This window comes from Nestor notabilis, unplaced genomic scaffold (assembly GCF_000696875.1).
Source record: "Nestor notabilis isolate BGI_N333 unplaced genomic scaffold, ASM69687v1 scaffold16077, whole genome shotgun sequence".
In the NCBI taxonomy this organism is placed as follows: domain Eukaryota; kingdom Metazoa; phylum Chordata; class Aves; order Psittaciformes; family Psittacidae; genus Nestor; species Nestor notabilis.
Window position 1 is genome coordinate 21,248 of NW_009937962.1, and position 27,603 is coordinate 48,850.

General features: G+C 38.2%; 1 protein-coding gene across 1 annotated transcript in view; it reads right to left on the reverse strand.

Annotated features, from left to right (window-relative positions):
• Nucleotides 1–27,603, reverse strand: part of ATP10B (ATPase, class V, type 10B) — a 51,366-nt gene that overhangs the window by 6,556 nt on the left and 17,207 nt on the right. The window contains 14 exon segments of the mRNA XM_010019088.1: nucleotides 1,172–1,297; nucleotides 1,855–1,931; nucleotides 3,123–3,435; nucleotides 6,584–6,768; nucleotides 8,240–8,366; nucleotides 9,106–9,212; nucleotides 9,747–10,332; nucleotides 10,890–11,069; nucleotides 15,143–15,378; nucleotides 16,313–16,565; nucleotides 17,700–17,827; nucleotides 19,977–20,108; nucleotides 23,744–23,850; nucleotides 26,355–26,440. Coding sequence (XP_010017390.1) covers nucleotides 1,172–1,297; nucleotides 1,855–1,931; nucleotides 3,123–3,435; nucleotides 6,584–6,768; nucleotides 8,240–8,366; nucleotides 9,106–9,212; nucleotides 9,747–10,332; nucleotides 10,890–11,069; nucleotides 15,143–15,378; nucleotides 16,313–16,565; nucleotides 17,700–17,827; nucleotides 19,977–20,108; nucleotides 23,744–23,850; nucleotides 26,355–26,440 — 2,643 coding nt within the window.

Consider the following 27,603-nt stretch of genomic DNA (forward strand, 5'->3'; position numbering starts at 1 on the left):
TATTACAGCTGATCCGGACTTCAGTTTGCAATGCATAGATGATCTATGTCTCTCATAATTCCACCTATGAGGTGTATGTAGTACACTGGTTGTTAACAGAGTCTCCCAAGAATATGTTGTTTAGGTTAAAGGTACCATCAGGAGACAGTTCTGAACTTTATTTCATAAAGCAGTGTATACTAAGGATTGTCTTCACACTGATCCACTGTGATACAGCTTTTTTAAAGCCATTAGGTTTGTTTAAGAACATATCTTAGCATAATTACGTAAACTGTTCACAGCTCTGAGCACCAGATTTTAAAATCCTTTTGCAGACTGGTTGTCCAGGCAGAATAAAAGGTCTTCTGTGCCCTAATGGTACTGGGGAGATAATAGAACAGCAGCATCCCAGTCTGGAGAGCTATTTTACATTGAAAATTACTATCCTTTGAACTCTAAAAGGACGCCCAATCAAGAAAAAAGAAGTTTCCATTTCCATTATAAATTTTAACAGCGATAAGAAGAAATCTTTATTCATAATTATATATATAAAATAAAACCCCAACCCAGATACTTTGAATTCTAAGTAAATAGTCTTTCATGCTCAGAGTGTATTTCATGTCAAACGGACTTGTTTGCAGAGTCTTGTAGAAACTGTATTACTATCAGGTTTTTCCACTTTACATTATTCTTCAATGCACAGCTCATTTGCATATACATTAAATTTTTAATAAAAATGCCAGATATGACCACATCATTACTTGCAAGTGGTTCCTATTAAATTAAATTCAAAAATTCAGAGGTTTTTACAGGCAAACAATCCTTGGTGCAGTGTCATCTTATGTATTCCAGCACTAATAATCTGCTCTTCCTTATGCAAATTTTATTTTGAGACTCATGGGTATTATTAATAAAGTTTCTTGAACTACCCTATAAAAGTTACTAAGCCTTGAGTCCTTTTCCCCCTGGAATAATGCTATTTCAAAATATATTTCGATCCCATCTTTTCCTCAGTGCTTTATACAGCACATTAATGAGAAAGAGGTAGCATGTTATAAACTTGTAAACTGAAGAACAGGGACTCTAGCTTCATAAAAAGTAAGAACCAAAACCAAACCAGCTGACCAAAAATTCCCAGCCCTGAACTTAACCCTTGCTAGGATGAAAATTTCCAGATGTTGAGTAGTCTTACCACATTTTTGTAGAAAAAGTAAATCACCATCTTTGCCAGGCGAGCATAACACCAATGTCCATGGACAAGAAGCAGTTTTTTGAGATGCTTAAATCGGGATATTGCAAAGTCACTAGCCATGACTGCCTTTGGTAAAAAAAAAAAATAGAAGTTAATTTATAGTATGTCTTTTCCCAATCAACATAATGAAATCTGAACATGGACACTGAAATTATTTCCTATTATTGAATATTGTAGAAAAAAAACCCCAAACCAATAAACCCAAACCTTGAGAAAAAAATTGGAACTTTCTATCTCTGCAGAACAGTCTATCTTAGAAGAATGAGGAAGGGGGATACATAGAAAGGAATTTAGGGCACAAAACACTGAAAGAGAATCAACAAAACCTGGAAATACTATAGCAGAGAGGATTCAGAAGCCAGATGCTGACCTAACACTGGAAAAGCATCTGCTAATTTTCCAGGCTTATGAGTAAACACACGTTTGTCCATGAATGGTAATTGTTGGCTCAAAACACTCTCTTTTGGCTGAACCCATAATTACAAACTGCATATTAATTTACAACAGTAATGACGTTAAATTGCATTTTTAAGATGACACTCAAGTATGGGGCTCCTATGAAACTTATTAAGCAGCAAGAGATGATGTGACAAATGAGAAAAGGAAATAAATTGAAGGCATACTTGCATGCCTTCTTGGCCAGATATTCCAATTCCAATATCAGCTGCTTGAATCATACTTACATCATTTGCACCATCACCTAGAATGGGAAGACAGGAGGGAACAATAAAGGTGCAAGAAAGGGTGCTTAATACAAAATACATATATCCAAACAAGAAAAACCCCTTAGCTATGCAGATAAACAAAGGCTATTCTGTACTGCCATGCATCTTAGGTTTGAGTTACTTATGGTAACTCATCATCAAGCAGCAAGCAATCATGACCTCTAGGCTTTTATCTTGGTTGGAACATCTTCTTTCCCAGGAGACCTGGATCCACCAAGGCTAACCCCGACACTGGGACCATCTGGGCGGTGGTATAGACACCCCAACACCATCTACATCTGTGTTGTTTTATATGTTTCTGCTTAGTGAATTCCTTATGCCCAGCAACATGCTCTGCAGCACCCCACTTCACTGAGTTCTCTAAATTATACGATAAATTTGATTGCTGCTGACAGTGTAACAAGCCACTTTCAGGAGTTATTCTGCTTATTCCAACTTGCAGTGATGAATTATAGACATAACCAAATTTCCATGGAAAGAACAGCCATGGTTGTTGCCTGCAGTGTGGAGATTTTGAATTAGGTTAGCTGGCAAAGCAAAATAAACGAAGTGGAAGGCTGAAGTCTTGTATTTTGAACTCTAAGGCAAAGCAAGAAATTTTAAAACACATCAGATGCTTCCTTTTCTGTTTGGTCCAGAGAAGTGTATTTTTTAGTTTTAAGATGTAAAAATCAATTCTGCAAGGATTTTAGTGGGAACACTTAGCAAAAGCAAAGCAGGAAACTTAAAGCATTTCATGTTATTTGGAAGTGAAAAGCAAAAGAGTCAGTGTTTAATACCGCTCTTGGGATGACTCTGTTTTCATCAGTTCGGAAAATCTGACAGGAAAAGGGATTTATGAAAAGGCAAAACAATGACTACTACTGACTGCCTTCTGTGCCCAAAGGAATGTGTACATACATTTGTACTGGTGAACATGAAAGGTGCTGCTGGGAGACTGAATTTGGAGCACCTTCATCTTGCTTAAATGGGGGACAGGTTTACTCAGTGAAAGCTGAAGAAGGACTTTTATATGATTTTTGATCAGGAAAGAGTATTCAATGCTGTTTTCCCACTGTATTAATCCGAGGCACGAGGAATAACGCATACAATATACTCTACACACTTCCACATCTCATAAAGAAAAAGTTTCCCCTTTTCTCCTGGGAGATTCAGAATGGAGGTACCTATTGACAGGGTCATCACTTTAAGCTCCCTCCGGACAAGCTTGACCACCATGCTTTTCTGAAGAGGTGTGGAACGGCAGCACAGCACTGAGTGGCAGTGCTTCGTCAGTGCCAGGAACTTCTCCTCCAGACCCCCCTGGAAGATGACATTCAGTGTCCGTCCATCAATCACGAGCCCAAACTCAGGGCTTGGGGGCTCAGAGGCTGCAAAAGATGCTGGGATAATGCCAAAAAATTTCCTCCGTGGTTTTTCAACCTCGTAGTTCTTCCTCACCTCTTCCAGGGTTAAATTCAAGAGAGATTCACAAGTTTCCTGTGAGAAAACAGAAGTAGTTCTAGAAATAGTTACCTCCATCTCCCTTTACAGCACAGCACCTTAAAAAGTGTATATTTGTATAATCACACCAGTGGGTTTAAGCCTATCAGGTAAACATGAGAGAAAACTGAGAAACTCACTGCTTCATCAGATTGGAGATTATTTCAATGACATTGTCAAATCCTTCAGTGATAAGATATCAGCTGGCTAACTGTAGTAAGGAATTATTTTAAAAGAAAATAATCTTCCCATCAGGAGGACATATTTGTATTTGCAATGCTGAGAGTTGGGAAATTGAAAAGAATTCCTTTTTTCTAAAGGATATTTTCAAAATCTAGTTCTGACATGAAAGGTGTGAGGTATCGCAGCATTTCCTTCCCTCAGAAATAAACTGGTAGAGAAACAAGAGGTTCAGATTTTCAAAATTAGTTGGTAGCTTTGACAGTTTGTGACCTTTTCTAGGTCACAAATCAGGTGTATGTCACAGTTAGGGACAAAAACGAAGCTTCCTATTGCCCAGCACTGTGCCACAAACACAAACTAAGTTGTTTCCTCTTCACAAACCTGCCTCATTTAGAATGAAGTCCCCTTTTAGATGCAAACAACTGGAATTAAGTTAGTCAAATACAAAAAGATTCAAGGGGAGTGCTTTCATCTCTCCCATACAGATCTCCTAAATTGCACACTATTATCAGAGAAAACCCAGAATGATCTAAAAGTATTTTTGCTGCCTGTAACTACTAAAAGTCCTCCTTCCATGGCATGGCACTGAATACCTGAGGAGCTGATCACTCCCTTTTCTACCTTTTCTGTCAGCTTTATTGAGAGATGATTCAGTTCTAAAATGTTATTTTCACTTTATGTTGCATAAGGTACATGTGTAGGATGTTTGCAAGACTTAAATTACACTTAAGTGGGAGGTTCTGGAATCAAATGTACCTCTGACATCTAATAAAAAGCTGCATCTAGCCTGCACACTTAAAACCTATAAAAATATCAAAGCAGCATCATCTTTCCATGAACAAACCAAAAATTGTAGTGGAAATTCCTGCTTTGCCTTGGCTTTCCTTTTTAAATGAATCCCCCGAACTACCTCCTTGTGTTGGTGCTTCCTAGAAGATATTTAATTTTCAGTGTTTGAATAAGCTGCTGGGCTCTGGGGGTAAAGAGTCCATTCCCACTGAAGCCAGTTCAAGGGTTAATTCTGGCTAAATTAATGAGTTAAATGCTGTGTATGCATTATTTGTTTTTCCCTGCTGCTGCCATTAGGAGATCCTTGCAGAACCAGTGTCCTCGGCTTCATTCTGAAAGGGAGGGAACTAAATGTTATTGTGGAGCAACTCCAGTGCCCACTAGAACACATGTATTCACACCAGCGCCCATGTGCACGCAGTTTGCATCTGTGCCTGGATCAAAAGCCATATAGGGTGCTATGGGTAAATGCACACGCCTCTGATTCCAGGAGCCAGGGTGGTCCCGCCTGCAGTGCTTCTCTGACAGAAATCATCTTCTAATTTCCATCCTAAATATATTCATTCTGCTTTCCGTTAAAGCAGATGTGCGTATCAAATGAAATTACACATTGAAGCAAGGAATGTATTCCGTGCCAAATTCCATATCATCTTTGCGTGTTTCCCTATTTCTGTGACATTAAAAGAGACAGACATTTGCATAGGATTTTATTCTTGTTTGGAGAGCTACTAACTGCAGACAAAAGCATTTAGAAAGTAGGCCATCTTACTGCTCTATACAATTGTCTACCATGAGAAAAACGGTCAGCATTTTAACTATATTTAATTAATCCTCACAATAGCTTTATAGAGAAAGGCGAGCTTGTATCACTAACCCCTCTTCTGTGGGTAAGAAAAAGCTGAGGTAACCAAGACCTGGTTGAGGCTCATCTCATGTAACCCCTGATACTGCTGAGTATGGGCCATAAGTGTAGGCTGCATAGAAAAGACAGAACAGCACACTGGGAAAAGAGCAGTGGCTGCTGCCTGGAGAACCCCTGGGCATCCAGAGCTACATGGGAAATGAGAAGTCACTAGCAAGAAAATAAAGAAGGGCATCACAGCTGGTATTTTGGACCCTGCTTTTGGGTTTTAGAAATGATCTGGATTAATCTTCCCTTAGCAAATGGGTCTGGTTTAATTATAATGTCTGATCTTGCTTTCCCCTAAATCCATCTCACAAAGCTATTTCTCCCACCAGGATGCCTGGAGGGATGAGATGTTAGGCTGTGCACAGTGGTGGCCATTTTGCTGACACCCTACATTCACAAACCTGCTTCACAAACTTTAAAAGCCAAGGATATTTTTCCAGAATCTTCTAATCTCACCATTGTCAATGACATTTATCCTCTTCGAAGGCTAGGACTCTTATTTTCTCTCCTCCATTCATACAGTTTCAGGAACAGCCATAGATTACACCACAGACTTTTCACTGTATTTCAGTGAGCCACAGGAGCTGACAGATGCCCCCTGAAGTGATTATCCTCATTTTGGAGCATGTTTGCTTTGCCTACGGCCTTTCTTATTGCCCATGGAAGTTCAGGGAATATCTGTACACATCAACAACTACATGCACCACCAAGGAATGTCAAGAAAGTGACTGTTTTTTAACTGGCTCACAAGAAGGTGAAATGCTGCTTACTCATAAAATACTGGATTAAATTGTTCACTAATAAATTTCTGATTAAGCCTAACCCTATTAAGGAACATGCAACTAGAAAGTTCTGAATTTAATTGAAACTACACCTGCATACCTTTTCCAGACTGACTCACACAGTAGTTTCCAAATGTCTTCCTACAGGTATCATGTAGGGTTAAAATATCATTGCAACTGAAATTTCCATTGCAAGATCAAAACCCAGGTATCAATATTATTAAGGACTCAAACACTTAACATTTTTTAATGAATATTTTCATTTGGAAAAATCATTGTATTTTAATTGAATAAAAATCTACCTGTCTTGTCTTTCAGTTCATCTTTTACATGTGATCTAAAGGGTTTCTGGCCTAATGCTGCTATGTAGGTTTTGGGTTGGCTGTTTTGTGTTGAATGCAGTCTAAAGCAAACCACTGCCAAGCTGCAAGACACAAAGAGAGGGAAAGATAGTAAATTCTGTGTGTCTCTCTCTACTCACCTTACTTTCAGTGTTAATGGTGAAGACAGTGTCTCTTTGGTTCAAGAGTTTACAGGAATATGCAATGTTAACTGCTGTTTCCTGTTTGTCTCCTGTCAGCACCCAGATTTGTATTCCGGCTTCTCGAAGAGCTGCAATAGTGTCAGGCACTCCATCTTGCAGCCGATCTTCAATCCCTGTTGCTCCTGGTTGAACAGGAAAAGAAGTTAACTAGTTTCCTTTCATTTGGAAATCATGTTGCTATTTTCTTTTTTAAGAAGAAGTCTTTGACTTCCAGTTATGATCCTGAACTTATCAAGAGCTGAGCCAAGATGTTGTCCAGCAAACAAACACACAGGCACAAGATCTGCATTTAGATTAAGACCTGAATGTGTCACCAATCAAGTTCTGGCGTTTCATTTTACTCGTTGCTAGAACAACACATTTCTTTTTAATAATCCAAAATGACAATGTACTGGCAGAGAAATTACACCATATGCATTTTTAAAGTGCTGCATTAAGTCCCATCAAAGCAACCAGAAGAAGATGAACTTTGACTATTTAAATGAATGCTATCCCTATTGTCAAGTCAGATGCTTCACCCATCAAAGGGAGAAGCACTGGAACAGTAAGTTTTCTTTTTGAAAATGCAGAAACTTAGAAGCAGATGCAAACACTCATCCTGATGACAAGTCACCATCTGTATGTTACAATAATTCTCCTCTTATCTCTTCCACTAGAGGTCAGTTTGAAGATGCAGCAACTCTGGTACATTAAACATGGTTATTGATTTAAGCTAAAAGAACACTTTTTGTGAAAATAAGAATGAAAGCACACAAGATATCCTTCAGAGTTGGCAAAGGTAACAGATTCTGATGAGATCAACATTACCTCTTACACGGTTCTGCTTATGGCATTTACTGTTATCACTTTAATTTTTTAAATCACCGCAGAGATTATGAGAAACCATAATGTTAATAGCTTGCAATCACAGAAATTCAGGATAATGAAGTATGGGCACAGACTGTATTCACAAAGATGAGACTGAGACAACTCCAAAAATCAAAGTCCTAAAGAGCAAAATGTTTGGAAACAAAATGAATTGCTCCATAATTCAACAGAATAGTGTTAGATATGATGGTGATGAATGATGCACAAGTGCCAATGAATGTAAGCTTTAACATGAAACATCCTTCTACAGAGTGCAGAAAGCAAACATGACAATGCAACAGCAACAGGAATTCACTAGCAAAAATGCCTACATGTTTAAGTTACGATTTTTTATAATACAATTTTATTACCAGAATTCCCTCGGAATTTGTGCTCAAACCTGAAGTTAATTTATAGTATTTTAAAGGTTTATCTAAGGACACAGACACATGATTGAATTATGGGAACTTCATTGTTTACTGTGTCGCCTGAGCCACAGTAAAAGCTGATGTACATGGTTTTTGCTCCTGGCACATGATAGTTTCTGTACACTTTTTCAAAGTTAATGCTGCTCAAAATGTTTAGACACTGTCATTGGTCTGTATGCCCTAGCCCTGAGATTTCCAACCCTCAGAGAAAGGCTTCTTGATATAAATTACTATAAGGTGTTGTCTGTCTGATTGCCAAGACTATCACAGGAGAGCAAGTGAGATACTTCATGCAATGACAATTCTTATTTTTAGCTACCCAGCAAGGTGAGCTTGGTCTCCAGATGCTGTGCTGTCTCCATTAACAGCTCATCTCTGTTGTCAATTGCAGCTTCTGCCTCCCGACGAAAATTGGCCCATTTCTGAAAGTCATCTTCATTCAAGACCTGAATAACATAATTCAAACAGAGCTCATTTAAAATTTAAATAAGAGAAGAATGCCAACATTCTGGATTACAAAGACTTAACTCCTATCCAGGCTGGTAAAGTACTGTGTTGTCTTTAAAATAACACAAACTTTTCCAAGAGAAGACTGAAAGAACTAGTAGTAATGAGAAAAATAGACCTGCATTCCTGTTTGTATACATGGCCTACAGCTGAGACTTTAAAAATGAGACCCAGAGAAACTGTTAAACACATAGCCCTTCGTTAGGACCCTGAAGCGGAAAATACGGTTTCTGAAGGTTGCTCTACGTTTCTGCCGATCTTGAATATGACCTGTGTGTTGCACATAGACGACTTCTGTATTACAATATCAGGCTGAGATGTACTAATGCAGTCTGAGGGCAAGATTTTTGAAACCTGAATACCAAGTGAAACAGAAATAGGTTGGCTCCTCTGTGGGCTTTTTATTTCTTGCTTGGAATTATTGTAGAGAAGGTCAGCTAGAGTTACCATAAGAGAAACAGAGATTAATGTTTTGAGACTATCAAAAATCCATCATCTGCTCACACTGAGGAAAAAGGAATAGCAGACTGGAGAGCAACCAAATAGAGGGACAAAAAGATGGGCTGTGTCTGACTTGTTCTTTGAAGCAGAAAGAATTATACCACTATATTTTTCTAATAAATCTATTAACATGTACAGAGCAAAGCTATAAACAGTATTAGGCTAATGCCCTTGTACCTTCTTAGCTATGCACAGAGTTCGTAGGCCATCACGGGCATAGTAGTCCAGATGCTTCTGTGTTTTTTCTTTTATTCTTTTCATTCTCTTCTCTTTGCTAATGTCATCTGTGAAATATAAGGAAAAAATTCCTTATTTTAAGCACAGACCATTTCAGATCTAATGGCCTAAGGTTAAAAAGGAGTGGGCATTAGTGAAAATTGGATTCCAATATAACAGCAATTCCTTTAAAAGCCCCAAAATGTTGGCAGTGCATAAGCTGAAAGCTTGCTAGAGATGCTCGTTTCCCTTAAGTTAACATTGCTTGGAATTTTTTGTTTGTTTGTTTGTTAATGTTATAGCACTCTTGCTGACAAGCTGAAATATGGTGGTCAGGCCCTTATGACACTATTATTGCAGAGTACAAAATCCACATGGGGTAGTGCTGTCAGTGAATTTTAATTAGCCCATTCCATATTCTGAGCACTACTCAGGTTAAATAAATACCTCACTTCTGATCTGCAAAGATAACACTAGAGAAAGCTGCTTCTTTTTTTATACTTCTAATGCCTAGATATAACAGTTCATGCAGAAAAAAGTACTGCAAACTTTTTGTGCTTCTTTACAGAAGACACAACAAAAATACCTCATCAGCTAATTACCTTTGTCAGAGTCTTCCAGCAAGTCCATTATAGCAGAGTCAGCTCCTTTTGTGTAGACAACAATCTCCCTGGTTAGAGGGTGTCTCACCACTACAGACATCCTTTTCCTTACTGAGTCAAATCCCAAAGTGTAGAGAATATCGAAAGTCAGGAGCGTGCCTTGTGGCAACCGCACAGTCACCTGTTCGGGAGTTCGGGACACTAAAGTAAAACTGTAAGCCTGGGCAGCATAGACAAGCGCTGCCTCATCTGGGCTTTCAGCCTCGTAACAGAAGTCAGTTGGCAAAGAACTGTTAGTCACAGATTTAAAAACTTCATCCAAGGAAGCACTACCAATATCTGTGCTCTCCTTGCCCTGGAGTCCATCTCCTCCACCGCTGGCACAGCAGTTGTTGCCATTGTCATAGCAATCCAAAGCAGCAAGCTGCTCTTCTGTATTCCTTGCACTGAAGCTAGCACCTAGGTCTGAACTAGACTGAGATGATGAAAAAGACTGACTAAGGCTTGCTAATTTTAGCCGCTGAAATATCTGATGAATCTTCTCCAGGGTGATTCCTGAAGGTTTTATTGGTGGTGGGACTGTGACCTAGAAATATGAGAAAACCTAAGATTAAAAAATAAATAAATGTGAACTACAAGATACTTTTCAAAACCTCAGTATATTTTTCTGTTTCTAAATGATGATAATGAGAAAATCAACTTTTTTCTTTTTTTCTTTTAGTATTTAACTGTGATGGGGAATTCAGTAGAGGAGTCACAGGTGAGTTAGCATCCAAAGTTGATGATAATTTGTATCTCTACCTCTGAAGCAGAGATGGAATCAAACCCCTTGTAGTTCTGTCAATAGCCTGGGAGATCAGAGAAAACCCAGTATATTCAACATACTTCTTATAACATATGTAATAGAAAATCTAAAAGAAAAAGTGAAGATACGTGGTAGCCATAGCTATTCATCAAACACAAAAAGCCATGTTGGGAAGGCATATTCACAGGCAGGGAAACAGTAGATATAACAAAAAAGGTTAAAGAACTAGAGGAGAACTTCCAAAGTATTTTTCACCATTTCAGGTTTCACAGAACACTGCCTTATGTTGTTAAATGGAAACATAATCAATTTTCCTCATATACTTGAAGTTAGATTACCCTTTGTCTTGGCTCAGTAGCTGTGGAGACCAGGACTGTATTGCAGATGGCAAGGGCAAGAAAAAAGTCAGTGATGGATGTGGAAGTCTTCAGATGTATAAAAGGAGAAAGGTTTTCAGTCTGGAGTGCAGCTTCTCTCACTCGCCTCAACAGCCTGCTATCAGGAGTCACATCCTTTTCCTGGAAGAGAAATTACTTAATGAAGATTTTTCCCATTTGCCCTTTTCCTTAGGGAAGAACTACCAACTTGAGAGCTGCTTCTTGCCTCTTACTGAATTTACACCTAGAATTATGTAAGGCAAACCCCTTCTGTACTTAACATCTAGGGAAAAAGGATACATTTCTAAAAGTTGTATAACTAGATCATTTGAATGAAATGCATCTTGAAGTAGTCTTTTGAGATCTACTAAAAATCAAGAATAAGCTATACTATGTCCCCTAACTTTGGAACTGCTGACTACTGAATTAAAGGGCATTCCAAATAGAAGTGTACTTTGGATCTCCCATTTCAGTTTGGGAGCCGATTGTTATTTCAACAGAGAATATACTGTGCTCATGGCTTGATTACAGCAGTATCACTTTTTGTTTCCAGAGTAATTTTACTTTGTGCCCAGAAGAAGCTGTCTCAAACTGTTCTTCTTCAGTTTTTACAACACATACATACATACTTCATTTGTCCCTGAAATGTTACTGTAATTTTATTACCACAGTCTTTCTAATCAAACCCAAATTTGCAAGCCAAACTACTTAATGTCACTTACCTACTATTTAATTTGATGTAGGGCTATGGGAGTATTACTTCTAATGGAAATTTCATGTTAACAGAGACATAGTTAACAAAAGCTTCCAAATTTAAGAGAGACCTTCCTGTGAGCCAACGTTTTTGGATGCCTTCTTTAAGGAACTGCCAAAGTGATTTATCTGCTTTCTAGTTCATCTCAGTTATTACCCTCTCATCCTTCAATCTGGCACAGTTTTCCTAAGTTCCATATATATGCAACAGAAGTCAGGCATTCACCTTCATGGCTGTGTTGTGCTGAGCTCAATATGTTGCATAGTAACTCCTGCTTACTAAAGTGGAATAGTGGTTCTTAAATCATCCTAATAATTACAAATAAATCTACTGCTCATTTTGCAGCACAATGCTCAGTTGAAATCTGAAGGGGGAACAAGGTTTTGCACTTTCTCTGCTGCAGGAGGCTCTGGTTCCGGTGGCTCAGTGTTTTCACGGGTTTTTTTGTTTCACATATGGGGAAATATTTTAAGTATAGATGCAGTTGTTTCTCCAGCAAACTGATACATACTGAGGATAAGCCTGATTTTTTTTTTGTTATGTTCTTGGGTCTATTAAAAGGAATCAGAGGCTGAAAAGTTAAAGCTATCATTCTTTCACAATACTGCGCTGCTGGAGACAATCACTGTGGGTAACTGTGTCTGTTGCCAGTACTGTGCTTTGTCCATATAGCAATCCCAAACAGCTTAACTGGACAATTCCAATGAAGAACACATATGCATAGATACAACTGTCAAAACAGTTATGTTGGGAATTAGATTTAAAACATGAGAGATCAGAAAATCACTGACTTGTCCAGCTATTCATATAATGTCCTCATGCATTTTCACAATTAGAATGAACCTCATGAACCACAAATTACTGCTCACAGATCTCAGCCTCTCCTATCTATCATCATCCCATCCAATTTCTTTTGCATCTATATCCTCAACATCTGCCTGTAGTTCATGCCAAAATTACAATGCACTCGTGGCTATTCCACTTCAGCAGAAACTTTCTGAACCCAAAATTTTCCTCTGGAAAAATAGAAAATCATCAGGTTAACTGTGGCCTCAGAGACAAGTTTTAAAAACAGTGATATAGGAATAAATATTTATCAGAAAAGATTGTCTCATTTTCTTTTTCACAGTGAAAATGGGGTGACCTGAATTTTCAGCCTTATAGAGACAAAAAAATTCAGACAAACAAGTCTGTTCATTGACCAGCCTCAACTTATATAAAAACAAACTAACAAAGACAAACAAAAAAGTAAATTAAACAACATTCATGATGATGATCAGTTAAATTTACCACCTTTTCAATGTTAGCAATTTTTTAGGGAAAACGCTGATGTTATAAAATTGCTAGTACCATTCAGGTTTTTAAATATCCTCATCAATTTCATAACATCTCTCCTAATTCATGACACTAAAACCTTGTGATGATAGAACAATTGAAATCTTCATGAAATGTTTTTAATAGCAAGACACTTTATTACAATTATTAAATCTAGAAGGAATGTGCTGTCATGATCTTAATTCATAAAAATACCTAAAAGGCAGAGTAAATGTCAGTTCTCTATCTTGTTCCATTGTTCAAATATGGATTTTTTTTAAGAAACTTTGACTACTGAGGTACGTTCAGGCCCATGATACTCTCTGTGTAACTGGATTACTCAAGATGCTCCAGATTTGTAGTAAGGTACAAATGTATAAGAAAAGGTGATGAAAGTTCCAAAGCACAGGAACCACAGAGATACAGAAAATGTTATTATCCCCATTTCATTAATAGGGAATTGGCTTGCCTGGTAAAGAAAGCTACTACTATGCATCATTTGAAGGACATCAACACACATTACACCCTCTGGGCAATTACTACATATTCATATTTGTCATAGAGGTTAAATGATTTATCCAGATAGAGTGACACCTATTAGCAGCTAAGGCTGGTTATTTCCATGACAGAAGTTTAATCTTCTTCTGTAAAGGAGATCTTTGATACTAGTTCCTCACATGTTGCTTTTACAGTGGAAAAAAAAATAACATGGCAGTGTATTTATAGAAGAAAATTAAGATGTCTGGCAGCAAAACCCGTAATTGGTGAAATATACTGGCAAGAAATTAATTTGTCACACTTCAGAAGTCTTATGAGGACCATAAGAGGTCCTCAAAAGTCACGACCTATGGGTTCTCAAGAACCAGTTGAGGGGTTCTCAACATCCCATGAGGACTGGGCTGGCAAATGCTAGGATAACAACTAACACCCCATATTCCACAAACAGAAGTATTGACTGATATCTGCTACATGACAGTGGAACTGAATGGGGCAAGTAAGATTTTATAATAAATTTAAATTTACATCCTCCCCCAAAAAGTCATTAAGTCAAAAACTTTGCCAGGAAGTTTTGAAAATTTTGAAGGGTTTTCCAGGCACTTTATTTTAATTGGAATTCTGATTTTGAAAGTGTTTGACATTCTCCTAGAGTCCATAAAAGCCTTGTCTGAAATGGCTGTTAAAAAAATTTTCAAGAAGAAAAGAACAATCTGATTTTAATTGGGTTGCCTTAGATTTTGAGATGTTTCAGATATAAAACTCATCAGAGCCCAAGATTTTCCTAGAATTGCAATGAAGACAATGTGTACTTCGAAGTCAGTACATGCCGGGTGAGTCAGAGGCCACCTAGCTACTGAAGGAGGGCAAGGCTCTTCAGCATCTTGCAGATTTCAACATCTTGCAGGGTTTAAGACCTTATCCTGGTTAAGTCCTATTAGTTAAATTTCTAATATCTTTGTGCTGCTTTCTTTTTTTTGCCTTGAAAAATGCAATATTTATCTTTTGACACACTAACAGACTCCCAGAACTGCTCTGGAGAGTGAAGCTTGGACATTTTGCTGTCACAGAGCAGGCGTGACTAAACTGTGCTTAACAGAGATGGTAAGTTGCAGTGTTAGTTACACTAACAGAAGTATGAGCTATGCTTGAACTCAGACTTCAAAGCCATATTTTCTTCCTGACCATCATCTCCCAGAAGGACCTGTGCCTCCTGTTTCTGCAAAGCCAGGCCCCAGAGTCACATCTCTAGGTCCTCTTGCACAATCCCAGCTCAGAATCCCCGCTTCATTTTGGTGCACCAGAACAGCACAAAAAGCTCACTCCTATTTGTGCAAAGTACCTCTTGTTGTTATAAACCACAGCCTCAGTCCTTGGACCTCGAATTCATGTCTCCTCCTCCTATCAAGCAACCATCACAAAACCTCACCTGTATGTCCCCTCTCTTCTGCTGCAGTCTTTGATACACAGACCCAGATTCCCAAACCCTCACCTAGGTCCCTGCACACTCCAAGCGAGGATCCCAGTGCTTTGGCTCCCCATTCCCTCAGCTCCTCTAGGGCTTGGATTTCTCCTGTCCACTTACTGGCTTCCCACCACAAAATGCAACAGAAAGAACTTAAAAGTGTTAGCTCAATCTCTTTGTACTCACAATGGGACTGCTAAACGCCACTTGAGACTGGTTGCTGTCACGACGACCAAGTGACCTGTTCCTTGTATGCCCCTGAAAATGAGTCCTAGCACTCTGGCACCTCCTTAAAGGTCTCATGGTCCTCTGCTTATAAGTGTCTGGTGTCTCAATATTAATGGGAGGAAGAGTGAAGTGCTGAAGTTTTGCAAAGTCATCATCGTCTAAATCCAACTCTTTGTGGGTTTCCAGGCGCCTGGCTGTAAAAAGAGAAAACAAAACCTTACTTCTTACTCTGTTTAGTTTGGGTTTTTTTTTTTTTTTTTTTTGCATTGTTTGGGAGGAATTCCTTGGCTGGTTAAAAAAACTGAAACAACCCAAATCAAACCCAAAACATCTCAGGAGCCAATACCAGAAAAACTTCACTCTCCACTTCAGTTACTGGCAATTCCTACTCTCCAATGATTATTATTGCAAGAGAACAAAAATACATTTTCAAACTGATCAGTCTCTTTTATGGACTTCTGCTAATGCTTGGCTTCTTTAGTTGCATTTTGCAGTTGACTGGAAGATGAGAGTGAAATATGGTAATTCACAGATTTGCTAATGTTTTCAGTCACAGTGCACAAACATCTTTTTGGCAGCTGCTTGCCAGCTTAATAAAATCCTTCGTGCTATGTAGAGAGAAAGCCACCAAGAGTGGGCCTGAGTCAAACCCCCAGATTCAGAGCACTGAATGCCAAGAGACTTCAGATAAGAACTTCAACTAGGGTCAACTCAAGAAAATGTGTAGCTGTAGCTTTCATATCACACAGAAGACTATGGTAATTACTTTTGGACCCACTGAGTTTAATTACTAACTAATCTCAGTTTGTGAGCTTATAAAAGGTTGGCTGGCATTCATTTAGAACTGAAAGAGAAAATATTCTCTCTGCGTGCTCAAGTGGGTATTGAATGCAGGCAAAGCCTGAGATGTCTGCAGAGGGAACTGGAAAACTTCTCCCATCTGACTTCTGAATCGTTTAAAACACCTTCGCTTTTGCGACTCTCTGTAACAGGAGTCCCTCACAAAATGAAGACAAATTCACAAAGTTCTACATTCAGTCAGAGGGCTCATTAGGTTTAAATATGAATATCTAAATTAATAACAGTTAGTTACTTTGAGAGAAAAGCTAATACAAAAATGTCTCTCACCATTTTCCTGATGTGAAAACTCAATTCCATCAACAGTACAACGTCGGAATACCATTTTGTTTTCTGTTAGTGTCCCAGTTTTGTCTGAGAAGATATACTGGATTTGTCCAAGATCTTCAGTAATATTTAGGGCACGGCATTGTATGGGCAAATCTGCTTCTTCATCATACAGGTCAATGTCATTGTGAATTAAGAAAACTTGGCCCAACTTGACCAACTCGATGGACACGTAAAGAGAAATGGGGATTAAAACCTGAAAGAATTAAAATTGTTATTGAGGGATGAGACAAGTCTTACTGCTTTCTGTCAGCAAAGTCCTGGCTCAAGTATACCAACATTTTTCAGAGAAACAGCCCTTCCTAGAGACTGTTGGACTCAATAATACTGATAGTTCAGGGGAGAAAAAAAAAATCCTGTCAGAACAGCAATGGATAAACAGGGACAATAAGTGGCAGATTTAACAGAAAATTTCTGGAATACCAAATGCGAAGATGGGCCCTTCAGAAGATGCTCTTACAAAGCACATTGTCTGGATGGAGGACCATGCTTGCCCTTGCCCTCCTGAAACTCTGAAAGGAGGCAACAGCACAGGCTAACTCTTAATGTGAAAAAGTTCAACAAACAATTCCTTTGCATGCAACACTTCCCACCCACTAGCTTCCCTGCCCCGAATAATGAATTCTTAAGACGCACAAATATTCTGTTTCAGTAATGAAGAATAATCCCCCAAGAAACCTCTGAGCAGCTCTGAAAGTTATCTTCATTTTTCATTCATTTGAAAGAAATTCTGTCCACTTAAATCTCAGCAGTTACCTCAAGAAATCTGGAAAGTCAATGTGATTTTTTCCACCTATCCCATAAAAAGTTCTCTCTCAATTAGGCTTAATCAGACTCAGATATGCAAGCATCCTACTTCTAATTTAGTTTCTTTTTTAAACCAGCTGAACTATAACTAATTATTATTCCCTGGTGGGAAAAAATTGTAATTTTTGTTTTACCATTTTCCTGAGATATTAAGTGGCATTCTATTTTGGAATTCTGGACATATATAGGAAAAAAAAAAAAAAAGGAAAAGCTGACATTTGGATGTAAACATCCTCTCTATTGCATATGCTACTGATTCTGGAGTTATTTAAAGATATAATACACATCCTTCCTATCTAAATCCTCATGGGTTTTAACTGCAAGAAAGAAAAATCTGCAATTAGAAAGAAAAAAAACACATTATTTCTCACTTGGATGATTTGAAACACTCCTAACAATATTTTCAAATAGGATTAAGGAGGTGCTGTACAACTATTAATTGATATTAACTGTTCATTAGTACTTATACTCAGTATTGAATAGCTTCTTCCTTGAAGGTAACACAGAGGTTTTTGTCTTTTACCTGCAACAGGATTATCATTGTCAAGAACATATAGAAACCAGCAAGAACTGGAGACAGATATTTGCCATTCTCATCTGGGACATCATAAGGTGGATGCTCTGAGAAGTTTCCAGTCCAAATGCCGTGACCTGTGGGAATGATATACAATATTGAAATATGCTGAGAAGTAAGGTGATTGACACAGCTTCTGAAATTTGCAGATATGGATTGCTATGACAATTAAAAAAAAAGAACATTTCCAAAGCAACAGACCCCAAGCAATGCTGTAAATCTAGTGGAGAATGCAAAGTACATGCAGAGCTCTGTAGCACATGCATATAGTTGATATGCTAGTAAGAAATGAGTGGTCATGGATATTTTTCTTCTCTCCTTTGGCACATGTTCCCCAGGGCTCCCAGCTCTGCACAGATCTTTCTTCATTTTGCATCTTGCTGCTGGAGGACTCCATGTCTACTATTTATCTTTAAAAATCCTCAGTACTGAAGACTCCCATTCCTCTTTCTAACAGAAGGAAACCTTGTAACCTCTATGTAGACAAATGGAAATCTTCCTTACCCTTCCTGACCATTCAAGATTTCAATTTGTATTTAGAGTTTACAGACCCCCTATAACTCAGAGTGGGCAGCTTGTTTTTAACATTCCTTTCAATCAAGTCATACCCCGAAGCTGCTTCTTCCCCAGTGTCTTAAATACCAGTAGATATCATTGTACTACTACAACAAAGCCTTAATTTCAGGACTTAACAACAGCCCATCGTGATTATTTCATCACCTTTCACACTACCCTTACTGAAATAAACTTTGCTCAAGGATGTTACTAAATTTATAGCATCAGAAACTTCACAAAGAGCTAGGATGAACAACTCAGTGTCCCTCATTGCATCATTGCTCCAGATGCCAAAAACTTCTATTAGTCCGCTTCCCATATCCAGCTCTGATAAAACTTGTATTAACATGAGGGAAGCAAGCAGTTACTTTGCAGCATCTGCTTACTAAAATGCTGCCAAAGAAATGTAAATTATTGCAGCAGTACTCCCTGGCTGCTAGGGACCACAACTGCTCTGAGCAAGGACAACTATGCTCTATAAGCACTGTGTGCAAGAAAAATCCTTAAAACCGATCCACCAGTGATATTTCTTCCCAGAACCCTACATTTAGGAAGGGCTGCAAAGTAAGAACTCGTGGTAGATCTACAGGATATTTTGAATGGAGGAAATGGACTTGTTGATGTTTTACATGTTTCACTTAGAATACAGACATTTTATGTTTGGTTTTTTTTGTTTGTGTTGTTTTTTTTTGTTTATTTGTTTTTAAAACCTGAGCAGATAAATTGTTTATTAAACCTTGAGACTACTTTAAATCTTAAATTTAAGGACTATTTCTCAAGGGTGCTTATACACTGAACAATGACTAATGCCTACATCTACATGACAGCAGCCAGGGAACAATGAATGTGAAGTGTCTCTCTGCCTCTCAAAGGAGCCTCTGTTATCTTTAAAGCAATGACCCATTCAGAAATCTGTGGGTTTAAAATTTGGCCCTTTCTGCAGAATTATGAGATCCTGTTAATCCTGACCTGCCTGGGACAGATTGCAATCAGAGATGGAAGTCAAGCAGCTGCTTATATGCAGTGAAGATGATGCTTTTGAAATTAGCAATCTAGTAAACTCTAGTCAGCTAACCCCAGTTACTACATTCAAGTGTGCTCACTTGCAGGGACCCCAGTAAATGCAGCCTGTTCCTACTTAAACAATTAATTCACCCCACAGCCTTTTATAAAGGGGCTTTTAAGAAGGAAGGTAGCTGTCAAGACTGTAAACAGGGTGGATTAGCCATATGCAACTCATGGGTTGTAAACTGCGTAGCTCTAGCAAACATCACTCCTGAACATATTAGAGGAAGACGTTACTGAAATGGAGGTAAAGCCACGTCATTTTACCTTTGTTGTTGTACACAAGGAACAAACATCCACTCAGGAGGCAAATCTCATTTGGCAAGTGCCAATTCCTGCAATGCATTAATTAACCCAATGGCTTTCATTTACTTGCTTTACATACATTTTACCACAACTGAAATAGTTGTAGCCATGGATGAATTTTCTCCCACCTGAATTGCTCAGGTTTTTCATTTTAACTTGTCTATCGGAAAGACCAAGGAGTCTAAAGAGCATTCAACTCTAGATCTGGTCTCACTCATGTCTATAAAATCAATTTTAACTACCATTTAGAAAAAAAGCAATGAAACCAAGGATTATTTTTGCCAGTGCTTTGCTTCATACCTACAGCTCCAACAAGACACATCACAAACAGGAGTCCCACACATAAGAAAATATCCATATTCATCTGTCGCTCTATCTTGCTGCGCTTGTAACGAGGACCGTTGTTATTTAGCATGGCCTTAGTTTCATGACCTTTAAAACACAAATGAATATCGTCACATTTATGTAATATTTTTTAGAGTTTAGTGTGTCGTTTGTGGTTTGGTTTTTTTGCTGATGGGTTTGGTTTTATTTTTGGATATTTCTCTCATAAAATGAGAGCAGGATATTCATGACTAATATTAATTTGACTCTACTTTCATTCAGTAATTTCATTGCCCATCTTCTTATTTAACTAAGTAGCAGAATATATATTAGAGACTAAATCTAGAGGATTACGAAAGACCTCCATTACTTTACAGATTTCAGCTGTCATACACGTTTTAATTTCCCAAAGACAGCAGGTTCAGTAGGATCACAAGGTTTATACAAATATTCAAAAATCAAAACTCCTTGAGAATAAAAGGAAAAAGAACAATAATAATATATTCTTGTATTTTATAAACAACTTGATTAGCTGCAACACAGAGTCCTGAAACCTACATTCGAATATTTTTCAGCAGCTATTTAAAAGCCACTAGACACATTCCAAGTATTAACTTAAATAAAATCCAACATGTCAGATCTAGCAGTGAGAGACACTAAAGTTATGTAGTTTTTCTGCTATGTAGTTGTAAAGTGCTAACAAAGCAGTAGGACAAAAAATATTCCCCCCACCCCCCAATCCTTAAAACTTACCGAGTTAGAATTGAGCTGATACATTTGTAATGGAAAAAGAAGTGCTGTGAGAAGCCAACAAGCAGAAATTGCTTTTATCTAAATATTCTCTAAACTGTTGCTCCTCAATTAGGATGTTTGGATACCATCTGTTGTTATATTAAATGGTATCTTTAATATTTATTTCTACAGTCTTTTTCCTTGAAAATACAGACCCTGTAGACTTGTATTTAGTTTTCATTTGTATGTGCATGATGTGTGTAAGAGGGACTGTTTTCCAAGCTACCTATTGGCTTTCTCTAGGGAAGTGATTGTAACTGGAAGCTGGAAGTTAGGTGCGATTCAATCAGTCATGCTGGATTCATTCCATGTTTACGTCAAAGGTTATTAATTGAGGCAGAGAGCAAGAGAGAAAATTACTCTCCAGCCTTATGTTCAGGACATTCACCCAAGAGCTGGGACTCCTGGCTTCCTGTTCCAGTGAATATGTAATTATTTACATTACGCAGCCTGGAGCTATGTCAGAGGGACCAGCTTATACTACCAATTCTCCTTCCTTTCCAACTCCTGTCTGTGTACATACCCACTCATCCCACATAGTCAGGTATTCAGGCTGGAACTTGTGAAGCAGGAGGTGAATATTCACTACCATATAGGCAGAACTGACAGCAAAACCCAAGTCTTCCCTTCAGCGAACAAATGTTCTAACCACCAAGCTACACAGAAGAGGAGGGTAATGCTGCCTACCTACACTTCTGTTCCTCCAGCAGCTATGTGAATCTTGTTCCTCACTTTTCTTTTATGTAAGGCTTAATAGAATTGTGTTGAAAACATAATGCCTCCCAGAAAACCCTCAAGGAAATGTTGATGGATTAATTTCAGGAAGATAATAGGAAGAGATTTCTTTCCAAATATCAGCTCTATCATTCCCTTCCATTTCATCTGACCAACAGGAAAAGGACACATCTGTAATACAGATATCACCTTGCAAGAAATTGAATATTAGAAATAAGAGGAATAAACTACTTTGTTCTCCACTAACCCTCACAGTTCCATATGCTCTGCAACACAGCATCTCACCTACCACTCCACTAGTACCTTGTCTCTCTATTGCTGGATGCTGATGGGCTTATCCAAAACTTTATTCTGGCACTTTATTATCCGAAAAGCATACAGATCTTGCTGCAGTCCCTATCATAATGGGAAAAGTACATTGGCTGTCACTCAATAATGAGGGTTTTGTGTATTAGTGCTATTACTTTGTGCAGAACCACAGGTGGCCATGAAAAGTATAACCAGATTTGGGTCAGATGAGAACTGCACAGGTTAAACAATCACATTAAGTGATGGCTGTACCCTTCCATTAGAAAGGAAGTTTGGGGAGTAATAGAGTTATAAAAATAGAGAATATCCCGTATTATTATGTGACTGATTTTGATTGTTCAGAAAAGGTCACAGACCATGATTAAAAGCCAGGGAATAATCAAAGAACCCTAGAAATTAGGCTGGCACTGGCTCAAGTGAGTCTATTTTTAGAAGAAAAAGAATAAACTTTTATACTGACATTAAGAATAAGATGTCAGTTGGAAATTGAATTGAAGACTTACTCAGATCAAAGACACCATTATCTTCAGAATGACTTTAAAACTCCAACCTTTGCTACTAGCACCTTAAGCAACATTAACAGAGATCCACATTAGGATCTGTGCTGCTAGTCAAAGGAACATACTGGGAAATGTTGACTAAAGAAAAATAGGAATTCTGTCAGGAAAAGGGAAGACAAGTTACTCCAGTTATATAGGGAATGATTCCTACAGAGGTTTTTATATAGGAGTTACATCCAAAAAAATGAGTCATGAACTTGGCTCTGGCTTTTCTCCTCTATCTGGTAGGCACCATCCTTATATGTGTCATCCAGAGAGACAGGCAATGAAAGATCCACAAAGTGAAGGCTACTTTAGAAACATATGGGAGCTCTGGACATTCAGAGTCCATGTCTGCAGTAGTGAAGTAAAATGGTCAGTTGTCAGGTAAAATAATCTGGATTGTCGAGATTAATCTAAGATAAGTGACTCTTGCAGAGATAGTGATTTTTCTCTTAGGTGGCTTACAATTGAACCCCTTGCTGCTGATTAGACATAAAACAGGTGACATGATTCTACTGGAAAGATAAAGATACCAATAAAGGGATTAATTGTTCTGTGTAAATTGACTTTTATTTAATCTACAAATAAAGAGCATACGTGATACACTTTATCTGAAGCAGAAGAGGGAACAGCTGGCAAAGTCAATAATAAATCATGCTCACTGACTAAAAGCAGTGGTAACACTCCAAAGGTAAAAGACACTGAGAAAAAGATGGACTGACCCTCTGCTATGATCTGGGTACTGACACTGTCTTGCTTGGTTCATACCTTTCCTGTGTGAAATTCATGGTTGCATAGACACACTATATCTATGTCAGCACAAACCTGTGCCCCTGCTGCATCCTCTGTCACCTCCAGCTGCTGCTCTCACTGCCTCCTGTGTGCTGGCACTGGCACAGCTTGGCTTTGTGATGATCTTTTTTTTGCTGGGTAGATCTTCAGCTCCACTAGCTTGGTGCAACTATCAGTTTCTACCCTATGGAGCCAGTGAGACGTCTCTTAGGGCAGCTGTGTAGATCTTATGCCAGACAGAATCAGTGTTCTAATCAGAGCTGCAGAGCTGAGAGTTAAACTCACCTTAGTAATTCTTTACTTGTCTGGATATTTTTGCAAAGTATTGCACAGAAAGCAAGATATTTGACATACACAAGGATACTGTCACTTGTCAAAGACTCAGTTCAGGACTTGCTGACTTTGGGGATGGATGAGTAATATCTTTACTTCAATAAGTTACGTAATTTTCCTATGCATAACCCGTTCTTAAAACAAAGTGTCAAACTGTTGTGCAATATCAGACTACACTTATTTACTTAAAGATATTTAAAGGGAAATTCTACGTTTACCTAGATAGAAAGTACATCTTACCTGCATATATAACAATTCCTATTGCAACCTCAGTATTTCTGATTGTACATCCACGAAGTAAGAGGCTTTCAATGTTAAAACCAACCCGTTCATGATTTGGCTGCTCCCTAGAAGAAATAAAATAAACCAAAACAGAACAATGCCTTTTTCTGTTCTAATACAGAAATAAACAAAATTTTTGTGTTTCAAGTTGAAATCAAGGCACTGTGAAGGCCCTATTTTGATTGCATTTCACTTAGCTTCAATTAAGACCTCAAGACTGTTCGCATGGTGTTGAGTATCATGACGTCAATATGAATCAAGTTTAGCTTTCAATTGGTACCTTATCTAGCAGATTGAGCACCTCATAAAAAAAGCCAAGATACATTATGCACCTTCATTCAGATTAAATTCTTTTAGAAAGCTGAACAGGGTTTGCCTGCTGTTGGAGGTTCAGATGAATATATCTGCACCCTGCAAGAGCCTCTGGCTCTCTGTCAGCCACCAAAGGGCTTCTTGTCTTTATGAACTTCACCTCACTTCTCTTGAACAGAATCTAGGCTGAGGCTCTTTTTCTCACTTTCACACTGGATGGAAGACATTTTATCCTGGCTGAAGATGTCCCATCAGATACCAGATCCTTCTGGCAGCACGGCTCATCCTTAGAGACTTTTCACTTCAGTCACTCTGGTTTTGGTATGTAAATATCAACATCAGAATTTATATTTTTTTCTAGAATATGTATCTTTTGCTGCTTTCTATTTCATATTTGGCATTGCGTATACCAGTAAACTACAGTGTCACTTAAAGGGAGGGTAAGGCTAGGTACTACCTCAGGGCTACGTACAGCCCTATGCCTATGTGCAGCTGCACGGATTAGGTTCCAACAACCTACAGCTTGTAGAATTGTAAAGAAAAAAAAAAGACAAAAAATAATGCCAGAAACCTGATTTTCAGAGCATGTAGATTCAGCCTTGATGTGTTCATTTAATAGAAGTTTTCTTGCATCCCCCTGAGCAGGATTTGCTGTGGTCAAACATGTCAGATGGATGTCGCTAAGTTCTTTCTTATAATTTTTAGCAGAGAGAATACTGCTGCTACTTTGTAGCAAGACAGTAGAGCCTCAATAGTTTATTAATGGTTCTTGGAGAAAAATGTAACCTATTCCAAGTAATCTGTGTTTACAAAATAGCTCAAATAACAGCAGACCAAAGACAAGCTCCACTAACTATTAGTAAGTAATTTTCATTGGCAAATTCTTCCATTTACCCCTGAAGCAGGGAGAGAAAGGCAGCTAATTCCATATTCCGCCAAGCAGGCGAGATAATAGGCATTTACAAAAGAGATTTCTGTTACAGACTTTCAATAGAGATTTGAAGATCTTGAAACCAGTCCTGGGGCCTAAAGGTATGTATTTGTGTGTGTTTTCTTGTAACCTATCACCTACATTTCTCTAATCTGAGTGCTCCTGTGCCATATTACAGCAGGATAATTGGAAGGATTGCTTCAATTTAGATTATACCCAATGGTCCTCAAAACCAGGAACCACATTCAGCGGTCAGTACAAGCTTGACCTCTTTTTCCCTTTTAAGATATCACAGTAGAGGGGAAATGGCATTGCTATTAGAGGCATCTTACTTGCAGGGCCTAAATTCTCAAGACCAGAATAAGCACAATCAGTGCTAATGGGTGATAACTCCCTGGTTTACTCATGTCAGAGGATCTCTCCATTTGCAGCTACGTATTCTTGCAGAGCTCCTAGTTTAGCTACTAGTAAACTTAACAAGGCACAGCTAGGGATGCTGACATATTCATACAATTAAATTACTTGCATGATGTGGGACATGCATTTGGTATGGGGCAGTGGGTATTTCTCTGATGTGGTGTGGGAATGGACATGGACCAACAACTGTTCTTAAGAGGGTCTTGGGAAACAGCTGCTGCATGTTAGAGGGTAGAGAACTTAGCACATGACCCATGCCATGCAAATTTGCCTTATAGCCAGGAAGTGGCCTTAAACCTGCTGAATTTGCAAATTTGTCAGTAGAGATTTCCCTGTTACGCCTTCTTCATTATTTAATGAAGAAAGAACATAAGGAACAGAGGATGTAGCTTTTTCCTCACATACATGGTAAAAGACGCTTTTTTGATACCACTCGAACATACTGGTTCAGTAGGGTTCTGCTTGCTTGCTTTTTCTAGCTGTAAGAAGAAAATCTGATTTGTTTGTTAAATTCTGGGTACCTTTTCCCTGTGGCTGTAAATATGAAGAAACTAGAGCCATGCAGGTGAATACCTTTAAACATTGGGAAGGATTTAGATTTAAAATCTAGCCTAGCCTGACCCTCAGGTAAAACATAAATGAGCTTATGTGTGAATTCTGAAGAGAGCTGAAACCTTGTGAGAGGAGTGTGTATGAAACAACAGCAAATTCATTGTCAAGCCTTTGTTCTGGCTTGCTTCAAAACACATATTCCAGTCAACATTTTATATTGACTTCTGAATCCAGGAATAGATAATAGTGGCATTTAATCATTTTCTGCAAAATATGTTCCCTACATTCAGTTCAGTTCCTCCAAGAGAAATAATAAAGTTCAGATACAAAACACATTTGCAGATAACAAATACTTACATGTACCCTTTGAATTTATTGAGATCATTGTTGGGCATTTCACAGATGATGGTGTTTTGGAAACGTTCAGGTTCAAACAAAGTATTCTGCAAGATGAAACACACTGAGAATGAGTGTCAAATATGATGCATACTTGAAATGCTAAAACACTAAGAGCAGCTAAATAAATGCCACCATCATAGTTGGGGGCTAGAGCACTTGCTTTGCTAGAGGCAGAGGGAGTTTAGCTCTTTCGGCCTGAAGCAAAGATTTGGAGGGGCTGAGATTTTCCTCTCTTGGATTAACAAATGATTAAATTAAATACAGAAAATGCTGTGCATTCAACAAGACATTACAGATGCCAATTAGTGAAAACATCTGTCTTCATTTAAAGAGAATGTAACAAATACTTCAAATAATTTATGAAAGAAAACCAGCTTTCAACCAAAAGCAAACTCAAATGAAAATAATTTCAGGATTTATGATGACTTTAAAATATGTTAAACGAGTTTTTTTACTGGCCAGGATGGTATAATATATAAAAAAATAAGAGCCCACACGTTTGAATAAACTATTACATTCCAGTAAGACTAAAAGCAAGACTAACATTAAATAAAACCCACCCAAAAACCAAACCCAAATTAAAAAAAAACAAAGAAACAAAAGTAAAAGATGGAAGGTAGTAGAATAAACCCAAACCACTGGGATAGACAAAACAAGACAGCTTTTCAGGCAAAGTGTTCACTTAAAAAGAGCTTGGAGCTGAACGGAGACACGCAATTTTGCTTGATTTCCCCTGTGTTCAAGGAAACAGGCCTGGGTTTTAAACTGCATGAAGCAGTCTGGAAAGCAGAGAGCATGAGAGGTACTTGACTGACATAAATGGTGTGGTTTTTCTTAAGTGAAAAAATACAGAGAACTTTTATTTTAGATAGGAACATGTAATATATATGGGAGGTGAGAAATGTGAAAAAGAATCATTATTGCTGTGCCATAAAATCTTTAAAAGAACCGAAACTCACTTAAATCCAAACTCTTCCCGTTAGGAAAGCTGGAGATCAAATCTGCTGCTGGCCCTCCAGCCTCCCTACCTTTTTCTACAGCAAGAGAGACTTCCAGAGATTAGCTTCCTTCAGAACTTGCAAACCATGGGAATCCTTCATTGAAATTTACAAAACTTTGCCAGACTGCAGGAGAGCCTTGTTGATTCTATACCTTCCTTACACTGCCAGTCCTCAAGTCTCAATTTTTTTCTCCACTGTCTTTTAGT